This window comes from Parasteatoda tepidariorum, chromosome 1 (genome assembly GCF_043381705.1).
Source record: "Parasteatoda tepidariorum isolate YZ-2023 chromosome 1, CAS_Ptep_4.0, whole genome shotgun sequence".
Lineage (NCBI taxonomy): Eukaryota > Metazoa > Arthropoda > Arachnida > Araneae > Theridiidae > Parasteatoda > Parasteatoda tepidariorum.
In genome coordinates this window covers 65,275,261-65,290,814 of record NC_092204.1, presented here as the reverse complement: position 1 = coordinate 65,290,814, position 15,554 = coordinate 65,275,261, and the positions used below count along the sequence as shown (strand labels likewise).

General features: G+C 30.3%; 1 protein-coding gene across 2 annotated transcripts in view; it reads right to left on the bottom strand.

The window, feature by feature from the left end:
* The window catches only part of LOC107436692 (sucrase-isomaltase, intestinal), a 103,051-nt gene that overhangs the window by 6,535 nt on the left and 80,962 nt on the right, over window positions 1-15,554 (bottom strand). For both annotated transcript variants that reach the window (XM_071181506.1, XM_043045140.2), the window contains exons 13-19: window positions 14,936-15,071; window positions 12,586-12,719; window positions 11,685-11,719; window positions 11,493-11,609; window positions 8,329-8,477; window positions 2,957-3,041; window positions 1,270-1,332 (exon numbers count right to left, since the gene is read on the bottom strand). In XM_071181506.1, coding sequence (XP_071037607.1) covers window positions 1,270-1,332; window positions 2,957-3,041; window positions 8,329-8,477; window positions 11,493-11,609; window positions 11,685-11,719; window positions 12,586-12,719; window positions 14,936-15,071 — 719 coding nt within the window. The remainder of the gene's footprint in view (window positions 1-1,269; window positions 1,333-2,956; window positions 3,042-8,328; window positions 8,478-11,492; window positions 11,610-11,684; window positions 11,720-12,585; window positions 12,720-14,935; window positions 15,072-15,554) is intronic.

Below are 15,554 nucleotides of genomic sequence, written 5' to 3'. Positions count from 1 at the left end.
AAAAATAACTTCTAGTTAATCTTTAGATATCATTAGTCGATTCGCGAATAATTAAGCTTCACAGAAAGTTAAGATATAAAATAAGTTGTACGATAAAGTCAATTTGAAAGGTACATCGTTCTGTATTTACCATAAGGATTTCCCCATACTGAGTGTAACGTAATTGTTACACGTAATATATTTTTTTTAAATAATTATCAAAAGTAAATCTGAATTAATATGTGCGTTAAACTAGTAATAATCAACATCATGTTCTCAAGAACAAAGTGTATGTTACAAAAATATACAAAGTCTTCCGCATTCTTTATAAACTTCAACAATTATTCAAAATTATGTTATTTGTCATTCTCATATTCAATAATATATATCATACGAAATAAAATATAAGTCGCATTATACACCGAAGAGCCATTACATTATGACCACCCTCCACCTATAACAAATGGTATTGGTCCTCGTTAAACTGTGCTACTGTAAAGTGCTCGACTTCGCGTGCAGGTTATTGGGCTACCGAAGCGGGGGTGCCATCCCCTATGCAGAGGATCAAAATTGTGATGGCATGTCTTCGGATCATCCTCAGGGATATTTCCCAGACCGTCGCCAATAACCCATTATGCAGCTCTAGTGCGACGTAAATGAACTACAACAACAACATCTACAACAATGGGCTCGCCCAGGTTTTCATGGTTTCTAGCCCAGGAACTATGTTTTCATGGGGCACATGAGGACCCATGATCCTCATAGAGCAATCCCTGACGTCTGTAAGTTACTTGAACATAGTTGCAGACCAGGTTCACCCATTCATGGCAACAGTATTTCCTGCTGGGGATGGTGTTTACCAACAGGATAATGCACCATGTCATAAGGGTCGAATCGTCATGGATTGGTTCGAGGAACATTCCAGGGACTTTCAAGTCATGTCTTGGCCCCCAAATTCACCCGACCTTAATCCAATAGAGCATTTGTGGTCCTACTTGGAAAACCAAATTCGTGCTGCCACGCTACCCCCTCGCAATGTGAGGTAATTGCAGGACTAGTTGGTGAGCGCTTGGTACCAGATACCTCAGACTACCTATCAGCACCTTGTGGAATCAATGCCATGGCGAGTGCTACCAGTTTTGAGGTCTAAAGGTGGTCCTACATGTAATTAGCAGGGTGGTCATATTGTAATGGCTCTTCGGTGTGGTGTATGAAACGTCATGGTCGCAATACAACAATTGAAAAGGCAATAATTAATATTTGACAGTTATTTAATAAGAGTATACTTACATTTTCAAATTTAAAATCCCACCATTCACCTTTGGGTAAATATGCATCAACGTTCGTTTTTCCCTAAATTAAAAAATGTGTAGTTAAATATTTATTTCTGATTATTAGTATATTATTAATGAGATAAATTAATAGATTGTCAAATAAAAATAATGTCTTATTAAATATTAAAAATTGATATAAATAATTATAAATTATACAATATCAGTTTATCAACATACTTCGATGTATCTTTTCTTATCGTATCTTAATGATTTATCTTAACGTTAATGCGTCATATACTTCGATTTTTGATAATAATTACAAAAAAAATATGTTAGATATTTGAGACTAGATTTAGATACAATTTATACTGCCACCACTGACCTTTATACATATACAAGATCAAAATTATGTGCGCATTAGGAAACTAAATTTATACTTCACCAGATTTTGACACAAATGTTAATTTTCCTCACCTAATAGTCCAGTAAATAATAGCTCAAAAATCGACCACAATTGGAGAAAGTGTGTGAAAAACTGGAAATTGTTCTAATGATTTTGTTTTTCTTCTAAATGAAAGGTACAAAAGTTTCTCTCTCTCTAACTAGTAAGCTTTAACTATTACGCAAGAAAGATTTTTAATTGGCAGCATACCATGATTGGTATGCCGCGAAATGCCCCAGATTATCCCTACAGTGCACTTGTCCTAGATTTGCTCAAACAGCTTTGTCAAGACCTGGTCAAGACTTAGAGCCGGCCTTATAAAGTGTTTGACCTTCAGAGCGAAAGAAAAGACATGACTATTGTCATTGCTCGGCCATCGCTTCTCCATCTCATCTTTTGGATTGCATTGGTGCCTCTGTGAGGCAACTGATGAGTGATGGAGAGACTGTCTATGACTTGCTGATACGACATGATCTTCTGGACTTGGTCTTGGGCTCTAGACCAAGGGGATAAGTAACAACAACAACAACAAGAAGATTTTTAAATTTTTTGAAAATTTTTGACCTTTTTTTTTAAATTTAAGAAATTAATTACTAGTTTCATGAATTTAAAGGGTTTTATGGCTTTTTAAAAAAAGTAAAAATTATTTTATTTTACTTAAACACAACTACCTTATTTTTTTAACAAAAGTTCAATTTTTGGGTACTCAAATTAGAGTTTTGTGTTCAACATTTCTTGTTCTACAGATTTGTTTGTTAAATGGGAATTTTTTACTTAATTTCAAATTATCTAAAAGAGTCTGAAATTATTTTCAGTGTCTTTCGTGTGTCAAAACCGAAGTTTTTCAAGCAGAGAGGAGCAAACATTTAATCCTTCTAATTGGATACAACTCAAATAAAACAATTTCCAGCTTTCCACGATTTTTCCCAGTAAAATCCTACTTTTACTGGGTTGCAATTATTAACTTGTGACTTTCTTATGTACTTGTGCATATATTCTTAGCTAAATTTTTAACTAATATTCGAAAAATACATATTTTGGATAGTAACTAAAGGACAGGTTGGATATTGTCAGAAGCCTACATAAAACTATTCAAAAAATTTCTTTAATACGCATATTTAATTCAGGATTCAATATTGCATGTTTTTATAATTTATCGATTTCCTCTATTATTATTCTTATACAATTAAAAATTGCCATCAATAAATCGTATAAAAATAAGTTAACTTTTTTCTAGAAAAAAATAAGTCAAAAATTATACTTCTCTTAGGAGTGGCGAAACAAGAAGGCATTTTCCCCACATAAATTGTTCATCGATGTCCCACGTTGTTTGGTCGGCTGGGAATCTAAATTAAATTAATTTTTTCTAGATTCTCTCAGTAATAAAAATACTAACAAATTATATGGTTCATAAATTAACAAGATATTATGCATTAGAATATGAATAAAAAGGTTACTGTGCATAAATTTGAGATCATCATAATTAGTGACCACTTGAAATCATCACTTAATAGAGCTTAATTATTATAATACCTGAATTAAGAATTGACTTTCAAAACGCGTTTTGTCAATTACATGATACGCAAGCCTTTCGTATCATGTAAGTTCGTACTTGAGAAGTTCGTCATTAATTTAAATACAGTTGTATTAACAATATTTCGTACCAGTATTTACTACGCGATTCAAAAAATTTTCAGTTTCTTCCTCGAATTTAAATTTTGTGTTCACGGCAGAAAATATAAAAATTGTCCAAATGAACAGTAGACAATTCAAGATGAGAACACCGTACATAATTAACCAGTTCTCGTGTATTAGTATTGTGTATTAGCAATAGGTTATGATGGTATGCTTAAATTATTTTTGTTAGTTATTTATGGGCACAATTTTATTTAATTTTTTTTGGGCACCGCGTTTTAATTTAAATAATCTCATTCTGTATTTTAATCTATATTTTTACTTTAATCAACAACCCCATCCGATTTTCACCTACACCCCTATCCTTCAACACCTTCCAATATTTTTCCTTCACCCCTACTTGAGAATGGATTGCTTCACAAGTGTGAATAGTCAAAACGATAGTAGCGCCACCCTTTGGTGCGGATGAATACATGAGCGGGAGAAAAGAGCGGCAATTCGTTTTTTTAGGCATTCCATGTGCTGACGATTGGTGATGAACGTGATCTGAGGGATGATGCGGGGTGGCCGGCCACGCGCGCTTTTAGGATAAGTCTTTTACTATTTTTTTTTAAAATTTTTATGTGCCCGTAATTTCTTTTATTATTATTTTATTTTGATATGATGTTAACTAAAGAAAAATGATTATTTTTAAATAATCTGTCTAACTGAAATGTAAGTCATGTAGCAGTAAACCAACTCCTTTTTAAATTGTAAACTAATTTGACTTATGATTAAGTTCTTTAAATAAAAACATTTAGTCTAGATTAGTTATGTTGTTGGATGTGAATCCTTTAAATTTAAGTTACTTTTATCTTTCAGCTCATCAAGATTATTATTGCAGTAATAGTAAACGTGCTAATAATTTTAAATTAACTTAAATTACTTCTACTTGTTATATCTGGTAAATTATGTTAGTTAAAGTTAAATGTTCTCACAACTCAATATTTTTAAAAAATCATTTTTGATTCCTTAAATATTTTTTTTCTCTATTCAAAAATAAGATATAACAGTATTGTGTATTAGCAATAGTATCGTGTACTCGTGTACAAGATCATCATAAAGTCGTTCTTAGAAGGGTGCATGCAGAACTGTACAATGCATATTTGTATGATTTTTAGTGACAGGGAGTGATAGATATCGCGATTACATAATGCTGCATAAATGTCACGCTTCGCAACTATTCAATTACTTCTAGTTCTACTATTCTATTCTAGTTCTGCTAGTACAACTATTCAATTACTTCCAGGCCCGGACTGGCATGTAGGCAGACCGGGCAAATGCCCGGTGGGCCGGTTTGGCCGAGCCACCAGGGCAAATTTTTTTTTATACATTGCTTGAATTTAAAATAATATTGTGCAAATAATAATAATATTAAATAACATATATATGATACATGTATTAATAATGATTTAATATACAGGGTGATTCTGACCATGCGTGCCACCTATTTTTTTCGAGAATGGAGCAAATAATCGGTTTGAAATAAAAAAAAATCTGATACCTAAATCGACCCCAAAGACACCCAATCGACCTGATCTTCAATAGTGATATTGTTTATTCCCGGAAGTACCAGAATTTGAACACAATTTTGATTTTTTAACAGGAAACCTATATCTTAGTTGGCTGGGAGAGGGTTTTCGAAAAAAAGTAACTTTTACTTGAAATTGTTTTTTATATCTCTTACTGTTCTCAAGATAATAGTTACGAAAAAAATCTGATTTTTTACTTCAATTCCTCATTTTTAAAAAAAATAATTAACTTGAACTATCAAAATCACTTTAGTTTTCATAAAACATGGAAAGAAAAGCACAAATGTGTTTTAATGAAATTATAAGACATTATGACGAAAAAAAAATTTTTTAGTGAATATGTCAAAATCTATTTAATATGTATTTTTTTTAAATATATATTATCGTGAAAATAGTAAGAGATATTAAAAAATATTTTAAGTAAAAGTTATTTCTTTTCAAAAACTCTCTCCAATGATGCCAAATAAATAAGATATAGGTTTCAATTAAAAAAATCAAAGTTGTGTTCAAATTCCGGTACTTCCGGCTACTTGCGGGAATTAACAATATCACTATTGAAAAGATTTTGGAACTTGTTGTTCTTCTTAGCAAATATGATATTACTTTGAAAGACCATTTGAAAGATTGTATTGAGAGCTTCTTGAGTCTCAATACAATCTTCATGAGTCTCATGACAAAAAATTTCATGAGTCTCAGTACAAAAAACTTCATGAGTCACAAAAGAGCAAAGGCAGAAGGTCTTTTTTAACGTTTCTTTCCAAATCCACCATTAATAAAATTATTCAATCAATTGGACAACTTATAACACGGAATATTAGCATGGAAGTACAAGCAGCTGGTATGTTTTCTTTACAAGTGGATACAACACAGGATATTTCAAGCTAAGATCAATGCTCAATTATAGTACGATATGTGAAAACGATTGTGTATATGAAAGACTTCTCGCTATTGTAAAGTGTAAATCTTCAACCGGATAAAATATGTTTTCTTTAGTGGATTCAGTTTTAAAGTCTTGTAATATAGGTATAACAAAATGCATCGGTAATTCAACTGACGGAGCTGCAAATATGCAAGGTGAATATAAAGGATTTTCTTCATGGCTTTCCAAAGAGTCCCATGGTCATATTCATGTTTGGTGTTATGCACATGTCCTAAATTTAGTTTTAGGAGATACCACGAATGCACTAATTGAAAGTGCATCGTTTTTCAGCCTACTAAATAGCGTCTCAGTATTTTTCCGTGAATCACACCAACTCATGAACAACTGGGAACAAAGTTACGAGCACGGAAATAAAAACAAGTTTCGCAACTATTGGAGAAACCCGTTGGTGGTTCAAAGATTCTGCATTAAAGAAAATTTTTGGTTCATTTTCAAACTCAGATTTAACTGTAAAGCCGCTATATGTCACATTGATTACAAGTTTAGAAACTATACAACAAAATTCAAATTTCAAGCCAAATATCCGTGCAAAGGCAAAAATATTTTTAGAATCATTTTGCAAATATGAAATAGTAATCGCCGCAAAAATATTCTCAAGAATATTTTAATTAACTGCACTGCTCTCCCAATATTTGCAAACCTCAGGTTTAGACATCTTAAAAGCTTTTGAAATGGTATCACAAACGTGTTCAGAACTAAAAAAAAAATAGAGAGAGATTTTAAAGGTGTACAAAAATTTTCAGATGATTAAATTACTCGTGCAAATAAGAAATTTGAAGAAACTGAAATAGAAATTCAAACAAAGTTTCCACAACAAAGATTGAAGAAAAGAAAATTGATGCCGGGTGAGACAGCGTCGAATGAAACATTTTTTGATGATGGTTAATGACATTTAAGATAAACGCCCATAACATTATTTTCAGCACAGTTGTAGCGTCAATGGAACGCTGTTTCCCTCAAATGGAAAATTGTACGCCGATTTTTCCTATCTAGATCCGAAACGTTTCCCTGAAATATAACAAGCTTCAATCTGGCGAACTAAATGAGTTAAGCAAACTCTTGCTAAAATTTGACGAAACAGCTATAGGTGAAAATTTGCGGATTGAACTAAAAAATTTAGTTTTACATTGGGAAAAGCTGAAAAAATTCAGACATAGAAGATTATGAAATAATCCGAGAAGATCATTCAAATGAAGATAATAACGATTTTACTTTGGAAACGGAAGAAGTAAGTCTAAAATGTGAGACACGCAGTGCGTGTAAAAAATGTGTTATTTGTTGCAACAAGATATTACAGAGATTCAATTTATTGACCAATTCCTTCAATTTAATTGATCTATCTTTAAAATTTTTATTAACATTGTCAATAAGTCAGGTGACTTGTGAAAGGTGGCATTCTCCACATTAAAAGTAATTAAAAACCGAATGAGGAGTACTTTATCTTTGGATAATTTGAATGCTCTCATTGTATTGGCAATGGAAAAAGATCTATTAATGAAATTAGATTGCGGTGACATAATCGATTAAGTGGCAGAAAATAGTGAGCTTCTTTAAAAGTCATTAAATTAAACTTTAATTTAATGACTTTTGAAGAAGCATTAAATCTATTTTTAAAAAAATGCTTTTATAAATAATTCATGTATGGGTAATATAATAAATACTATTTTTATTTACTCTTCCTCTTTCACTTTCTTTTTGATTTTATCAACCTATATTTCCTCATAAGAACCATGTATTTTAAACTGAAATATATTCTTTAAAGGATTATTATGCAATTTTTATCTACTTCCTTTCTTCGATAAATTAACTTACGTTCATGAGAATTTATAAGTAAAAAATGCCTAAAAATGATACATTAGGAGCCGGGCTGTTATCTCTAAAATGCCCGGGCCGATTTTAGATCCCAGTCCGGGCCTGATTACTTCAGTTCATTGACAACAACAATGGATTCAAGGGAGTTCATAGTGTTTGCTTGCTTTGAGTGCAGATCTAATAGTTATATATGTCCTTCCACACCATTTGTTCACAGCCATTTGTCTTAAACATATCTTGCTATAACAATAAACATTTGATGAAAAATATCAACATCATGCTTAAAAACTGAGCCCCGCGTTGTCCTGTTTCGGAAGCATCCATCTCACCACAACTTTGCATTCGCTTAAAATGCTCTCAGGCAAACTTCTTAATCAGTTATTATTCGGAATCCGGCGTGCGCTTCGTTTAAATTAATTTATGACTCTGTAGGATGACGTTACTGTCGCTACTGTATTTTAGACGCTGACCAACTTTTCTTCTCATGGAAACCAATCTATCAGTTTATCAATGCAATATACTGCATCTTTGACATTTTCAGTCTACATTCTTCGGAAAATGTATTCAAATGATGCAAATTTTGCATAAATGTTTTTAAAAATTGAAGTTCTATTTTAATTACTCTAAGTCCTAATAGAGGATTAACATATTTAAAATTAGGATAACTTTTCTTACTCATGAAATAGTGGTCTGACAACGGTTTTGCCATCGGTGTGAGCCCTATAAAATAAAGTGTAGAGGTAAGGATTCAACTTATAGCGTCGGTTAACTGCCTTTCTGGAGATTTCAGCTACTTCCTCACCCATAAAAGCTGGATCTTGTTCCTAAAATAAATTAAAGAAAAGCAATTGTATCATACAAATCGTGGCTTGCTTCATATTGATCTGGAACCACTAAGGCATGATACTCTGTAAAAAATTCCGGATCAAACTACATAAAAAAAGTACCGTCGTTCTTTACTGGACATGTTATGGAACAAAAATTCTGATGTAAGTCAGTAAAATCAGTGGATCACTCTAATTAAAAAAATATTACCGTAAAAATTACGGTATAATATTTAACTGTAAAAATGGATTTTACAGTAAAATGGATTTTACGGATTATACAACCAAAGTGTCGGTGCTTTACACCGTTATTTGATCAGGAATTTTTTACAGTTTAGTCAGTTTATTAGGAAGTTCCATATAAGTTTATGGCGGCTAACTTTTTCATTCTATTACTATGTAATGATTTCTGTTAAAACTATAATTCATACACAGTGTGCATTTAAAAAAAAAACAGAACGCCTTAATTACCTTTGATATTCTGCTTGAATTATCATGTCCTAATATACAATTTTAATGGTTCGAAGATATTGCCTAAAATATAACTAGTTTATGCCGATGATATTTTAAGTTACGAAATCAGACATAAAATCATACTTTCTCTGAATAAACATACGGATTTTTTTTCTATTTGTTTTGAATAAATCTACGGATTTTCGACAAGTAACGATGTACCGGGTAGTGGTGATCTGGAAAATATGATCTCAATAATTTAACTTTCCGTTCTTCAGATTTGATTACTGGAACCATATTACCTGACTAAACACTTCATTCGCTTCAAATATATACAAACATGTCGACTGTTGCTTTATATTTGTATATTTTTTTTAGCAAATGAAGTTTTCAATCAGGTTATATCTTACTACTTCAGTTTCTTGGGATTACTTATTTATTGTTGGAACCATAGTTTTCACGTGACTAATACATAATTTGAAGATCAAAAATCATCCGGAAAAAAATGGTAATTTACTTAGTGATAAACATTGAAAGATTTTATAGTCAGGATCAATTCGCAGAAATAAGATAGTTTTGTCTACCACAATATATTAATAATGCAGGTATTTATATTTAAATCTGAAATCAAGGCACAGTTCTTTTTTAAAGCTGAAGGACCCAGATAGCAGACAAACTTACGGCAAACGTTTTATTTTCATTTGGTGGGCACAAAAAGTTTGCTTAATTAACCATCAGTAAACTTACTAGAAATATCAGTATGCCAAGCTTGTTTCCTTAAAGATTGAATAAAGGCATGAAAAAAACTTTACAAAAAATCTCATTTCTTAAGCTTTTCTGCAAACCTTGTTTTCGTATGTTTTTCATTCTACTTTTGATCACACACACATTTTATTTGTGAGAAAACATAATGATCAGGCCAACCTTCACTTTTACAATGTTAAAGAATGTTTATAAAAGCTTGCACAAAAAACCTTGTTTCAGTGAGGGCTGTAAAATCGAAAATAATCCTTGGGAAGGAGAATTTATTCGCTGGTTGAGAATACTTTATTGCGCGAAAAACGATTTATACTTGATTTCAAAAGGTTTTTCTAGCCTTGCTTTGTAGAGGCAAATTCATTATCTATAAAAAAGGGTTGTTTATGCGAGCTTAATGTTTATGGCACGAGAAAAATAATCACTTAATATAAGCAATCGGGTACTATCTTTTTTATAATATTGGTGTTTTTTATATAAATATTAATTTCTCCGGCTAGAAAATCCAAGCAAAACGTCTCATTTGATCAAGGGAAAAGTCGCTTAACACACACAACGACTTCTTAAAATGTTGAAGGAAAAATCCTTTGTACTCGCCTCACTTTGTTAATTTAAATTTTTATGCATTTGTTTCGTGGCAAAATTATTTAAATATCTAAAAAGACTGTCTTCTAAAATAAAAATGCATAAGACATAGAGAGAAAAAAATTAAGAAAGAGATAGTATAAAACATGGTACTTCAGCTTATTTTGAAATTGTAAGCAAATTTGTAAGAAATTTGTTATGTAAATTTGAAACCAACAATTATATTGTCACGTAATGAAAGGCCAAATTCTTAGGTTCTTTTATACTAAAACTTTTAAATTTGTTAGAAAATATCTCTAAAACAAGTATGAACTACACATTTTATGCATAATTTTACTATTCTAAAAAGTTTAAACGAATAGTCTCAAAACACCGAAGAAGAAAGATGTACTTGCCAATAAAAACTTAGTTTGTTTTAAAATTTAAGGGGGGGGGGATGACATATTTCGAACTCTCGAAATCGAGTTTATTCTCAAGACAACAGCATGTGAATGATGAATTCAGAACAGGTTAAAAAGTTTTAAAAAAAGCGCAATTTAAAAATAATGGGATGGAAATTGTTGGGTGAAATCAAAAAAAAAAAAAAAAAAAATTCGTGGTGACAGAAGGAGGCAAATCATGGAATACATTTTAATGCGGAATGCAGAAATGGGGCGGAACTAAGGTCATCTAGTAAGGAATCAGCTTTCATATGAATGTAACAAGACTTAAAAGCATCAAAATAAGTTAAAGTATAAGTAATGGAAAGAGTTCTGCAGTCATAAAAGTTGAATTTATGGTCAAAGTTCAAATAATATGCAACAATAGATGATTAACCGAACTTGTGATACAGATATGTCTATCTCCTTTGGCAATTGCACCTTTTCTTATTCTTAATCTGTGTTGCTTTAACACTCATTTACGTGTAGCTGTCTTGAGAATAAGCGTCGTCTTCGAGCACTCAATCGACATTTCCTATTTTATTTATGAAACAAACAAAGCATTTATTGACTTATATATTCAAGAAATTCGAATAAAAAGTTCGACGTGATTGGTTAATAACATTCCGTTCACTTTTTTGATGGAAAGATTTCCCAAATTATGAGACACTGTTCGAATCTATTGATAGAGAAACTCTATTCTGGGAATAAAAAAATTATTAACTATAATTTTACGAACTATAACAACTCAGCTAAGAAAATGAGTTTAATTTTGAAATTGAACAGGAAATAAAATATCTACTTTCATTCCCCATCCGTTGTGGTTTCTATAAAAAGGATAGAAAGCTCCGAGCTGCATCCATCTTTTGCAGAGATCAACGGTTGTGTCAAATTCAAATCCACAAACATCAGCTCCAATCTGGAATCAAAAGTCATCTATTACTACCTGTCTATTACAAAGAACTGGTATTAAGGAAAGAAAATCAATACTTACGTATGGTATGCCAAATAGATTAAATTCAAGCATTCCTGTAAAGGAGTATCGATTATTAAAAAAAAGACTCACAATTATAACTTCTCTAATAAAAAGAGCTGAATGGAAGGCTCTAAATAACAAGAGTGTGAATTTTAATAAATTTTCTTTAACGTTTAGTCATTGTTCTTTTGGGAGAAACTAAGAATAAACTTTTAATAAGAATAAGTATTTATTCTTTATCCTAAGATTTTAATTGGCAAGATCTGTAGATATCCAAAACTTATTTAAACTATTCACTTCTTAGCATTGGCACCATCAACGTCTTAATATGCTGATAAAAAAATTGGCTGTTTGTCACCGAAAACAAGAGGAAGTTTCTCTAGTGCAAACACACTCATTTAAAGGCTGTTACTTCCATCTACGTAAATTAATCCGTATTTTATTGCTAAATATGTCTAAAAATCTTTAGTCGAAAAATCATGATGTTTTCAAAAATGTCTTTTACAGCATTCTGCTCCTAAGATCTTTTATTATAAGCATAAAAGGCGAGTGCTATAATTCGGTAATTTCATTTTTAAAACATCGAAAATGACTTTTTTTTTTAATTTGACGAGTGAAGTATCTTCGTTTTAAAAAATTTGTACCCTATTACTATTTTGATTTCAGTATCATCTGTGATAGACAAACATCATATTTCCTGATTTTTTTTTTCTCTAAGTATTTAATAGTTTCCTAACTTTTCGGACACTATATCATAAAAGTTCTCAGCATTCTTCATTAGAAACCAACATTACTACTCTATTATCTCCCGCGGATATCTCCGGCTTTCTTTTTTAAAATGTTAAAAAAAAACAACATTATAACGTGAAAACATCTTTACAAAATTATACAGGGTTTATCAATTATGAACCATCTTCACCTATGACTGAGTCGTGCAAGTCAGACCAGAAACTTCGATTGTCACCTAGCCAATGTCCAGTATAGCGTCCACTGGACGTATATGTTGACCTTGAAATAACTAAAGCTCTTGTGCCAATTGATTGTTCTCCTGCACTGAAATTTAAAAAAGAAATAGTATTAATATAATTCTTACTGTGTGCAAAATACGTATCAAAACTCATTCAATAAAATTTTTTTAAATACGTTTGAGTGTCTGAAATCTTAATTTCATGGAAAATAATAAAATTAATTAATTAATTAATTAATTCAAGCTTACCCTGTAAATAAACTTTATTTTATTTTTCCCATTTCCTTCAAATTTGCCACAACTTAAATAAGTATTACATTAAACCTTATTACTGCAAAAGTAAATTTATTAATTCTCAAATGCAAGTTTAGTCTTGTAATTTTAAGTCGAATTAATACTTTACCTAAGTCGCAGTAATTTACTACAAAATAATTTTCTTGTGACTCACATGAACATTATTTTGTAGTAAATTACTAGGTTAAAACTCACATCATTTAAACATATTCTTAATCATTTTCATTAGTTGTTTATTCTGAGCTTTAATTGAATTGCAAGAAAAACAATCTAAATTGCTTAAACTTAAAATAAAATATTATACACTTTCCTTTTACTTTTCAATTTTTTTTACTGATACAAATTATTTTTGGAGAGATAAATACAATTTTCTTTGTGCAATGAACAAATTTAATTAAAAATCCTTATTTAATATGTGACGTCTAATGCATGTTAAATCTTTTCAAAGCTTAATGCAGATTTTTGTGTGGTATAGTAGTTTAGTTTGAGATCAAGCACTGAAATATAAATAATATAATTTTATTGGGTTTAAATGACACTTTTATCACAAAAGATCGTTAGTGGAAAAAGATTATTCAATGAATTTGCCATGCAAAACTGCTGAGTTAATTGAACAAAACCTTTTACATGTTGAGAATTGTACATCCTTTTTTTTAATTTCTTTTTTCTATTTCAAAAGTTGGGAAAGAGAAATTTTTTAAAAACTTATTTCAAAAGATCAAGCATAATAAAATTGTGAACATTTGGCTCTAAATTGTGAAAATGAAACTTAAAATAACTCAGAGAAAGCTTTGTTGTATGTTTTAAGTTTAACAACAATAACTAAATTTTAATTTAACGAATCTGTTTTTTTAAATAAAAAATTTATACTAATTTAAACTAAAGATAATTAGCCTTTTTAAGTAACCATAACATCATACTCATTATTGCATATTTACTCCGTCTTTACACAAAAATGAATCAAAGTTGAAAGTCAATATCTGTACTTTATAACATATAGTGCAAATATGCTGCAATGTGAATAAATTGTTAAGAATAATACAAGTAAATAAATACAAGAAAAGTTATAGTATTGTTCGACAATATAGCGTAACTTAATTACTTAAGACTCTACTGAGGTTGCTGCATATTTTCATGTTTTATCTTAATTTTAACAGTAGAATCGTACAATAAATGCAAGGAAAATTATAGCAATGAATGGTAATACATTGCTACTTAATGCCTTATACCTTAATAAATTTTGCTGTATATATACCCCTAAATATATTTGCATGTTTTAGCTCAATTCGAACCATGGAATAGTACAATTAAATGCAAGAAAATTTATTGTCATGTTTGGTAATATAGTTCTACTTGATTGCCTAGTACCCTAATAAGGTAGCTGCATATATGCACTTAAATATATTTAAATGTCTTAGCGCAATTCGAACCATAGAATAGTACGTTTAAATACAAGAAAAGTTAAAGGATTGTGTGATAAAAAAGTGTTGCTTGACAGCTTACTACCCTACTAATGTTGCTGCATATTTCAATTTAAATATATTTTCATGTTTCAGTTCAATTCGAACCATAGAATAGTACAATTAAATGCTAGAAAATTTATAGGATTGTGTAATAATATAGTGTTATTTAATTGATTGATACCCTAATAAAATTGCTGCATCTATGCACTTAAATATATTTACATGTCTTAGAGCAATTTGAAACCATAGAATAGTATATTTAAATACAAGAAAAGTTAAAGGATTGTATGATTAAATAGTGCTACTTGATTGCTTACGACCCTACGAATGTTGCTGCATATTTGAATTTAAATATATTTTCATGTTTCAGCTCAATTTGTTCCATAGAATAGTAACAAAAAAAATTATAGTAGTGTTCGATAATGTAATGATCTTTAATTGCTTAATACCCTAATAGGGTTGCTGATTATTCACACTTCAATACTGTTCAGCGTGAACCAATATTTGTTTATAATAATGTATTGAAGATTGAAAGAAAATCTTACTCATATGTAGGTTTAGTTTCACTCCACCCATACAAACTGTGCACATCATAATGTAAATACGTATCCTTGCCATTTGAGTGAATACTATCCATGCAAAGTGTTTTCATTGACAACCTCGAACTTCCACCACGTTTCACTAAAATAAGATTCATTAAAATATAAAATTTAGCAGAAAATTAAATTTTCACTTTTTTTTTTTTACTTTCAATTATCAGTCAAACATTTTGTGCAATTGTGCTTGTATTTGTATCAGTACAAAAAATTTTAACAATTTAATATTCATTGGATTTGTCAATATCGTTTTGTAAGCTTTACATGAAGTCGAATTAAAATCCTTTCTTAAGATGAAAGCAACACTAAAACTATCAAAGGAAAAGAATTTGTTTTCCTTACATTTTTTGAAAGTTCACAGTATAAAATTAATGTATCAAATAATTGGATGTGTTTGGGTGATAGTTCTAAAAGAACTACGAAAATTATGGTACACGGAGAAAAACATTTTGGTGAAATTACTTAACTGTATAATAGTGATATTTCTCGTAAAAAAAAATTTAATTCTGGGTTATAAAACCAAAATATGTGGTATTTAAATCATTGATTTGGTAAATTTTGCGTTCAT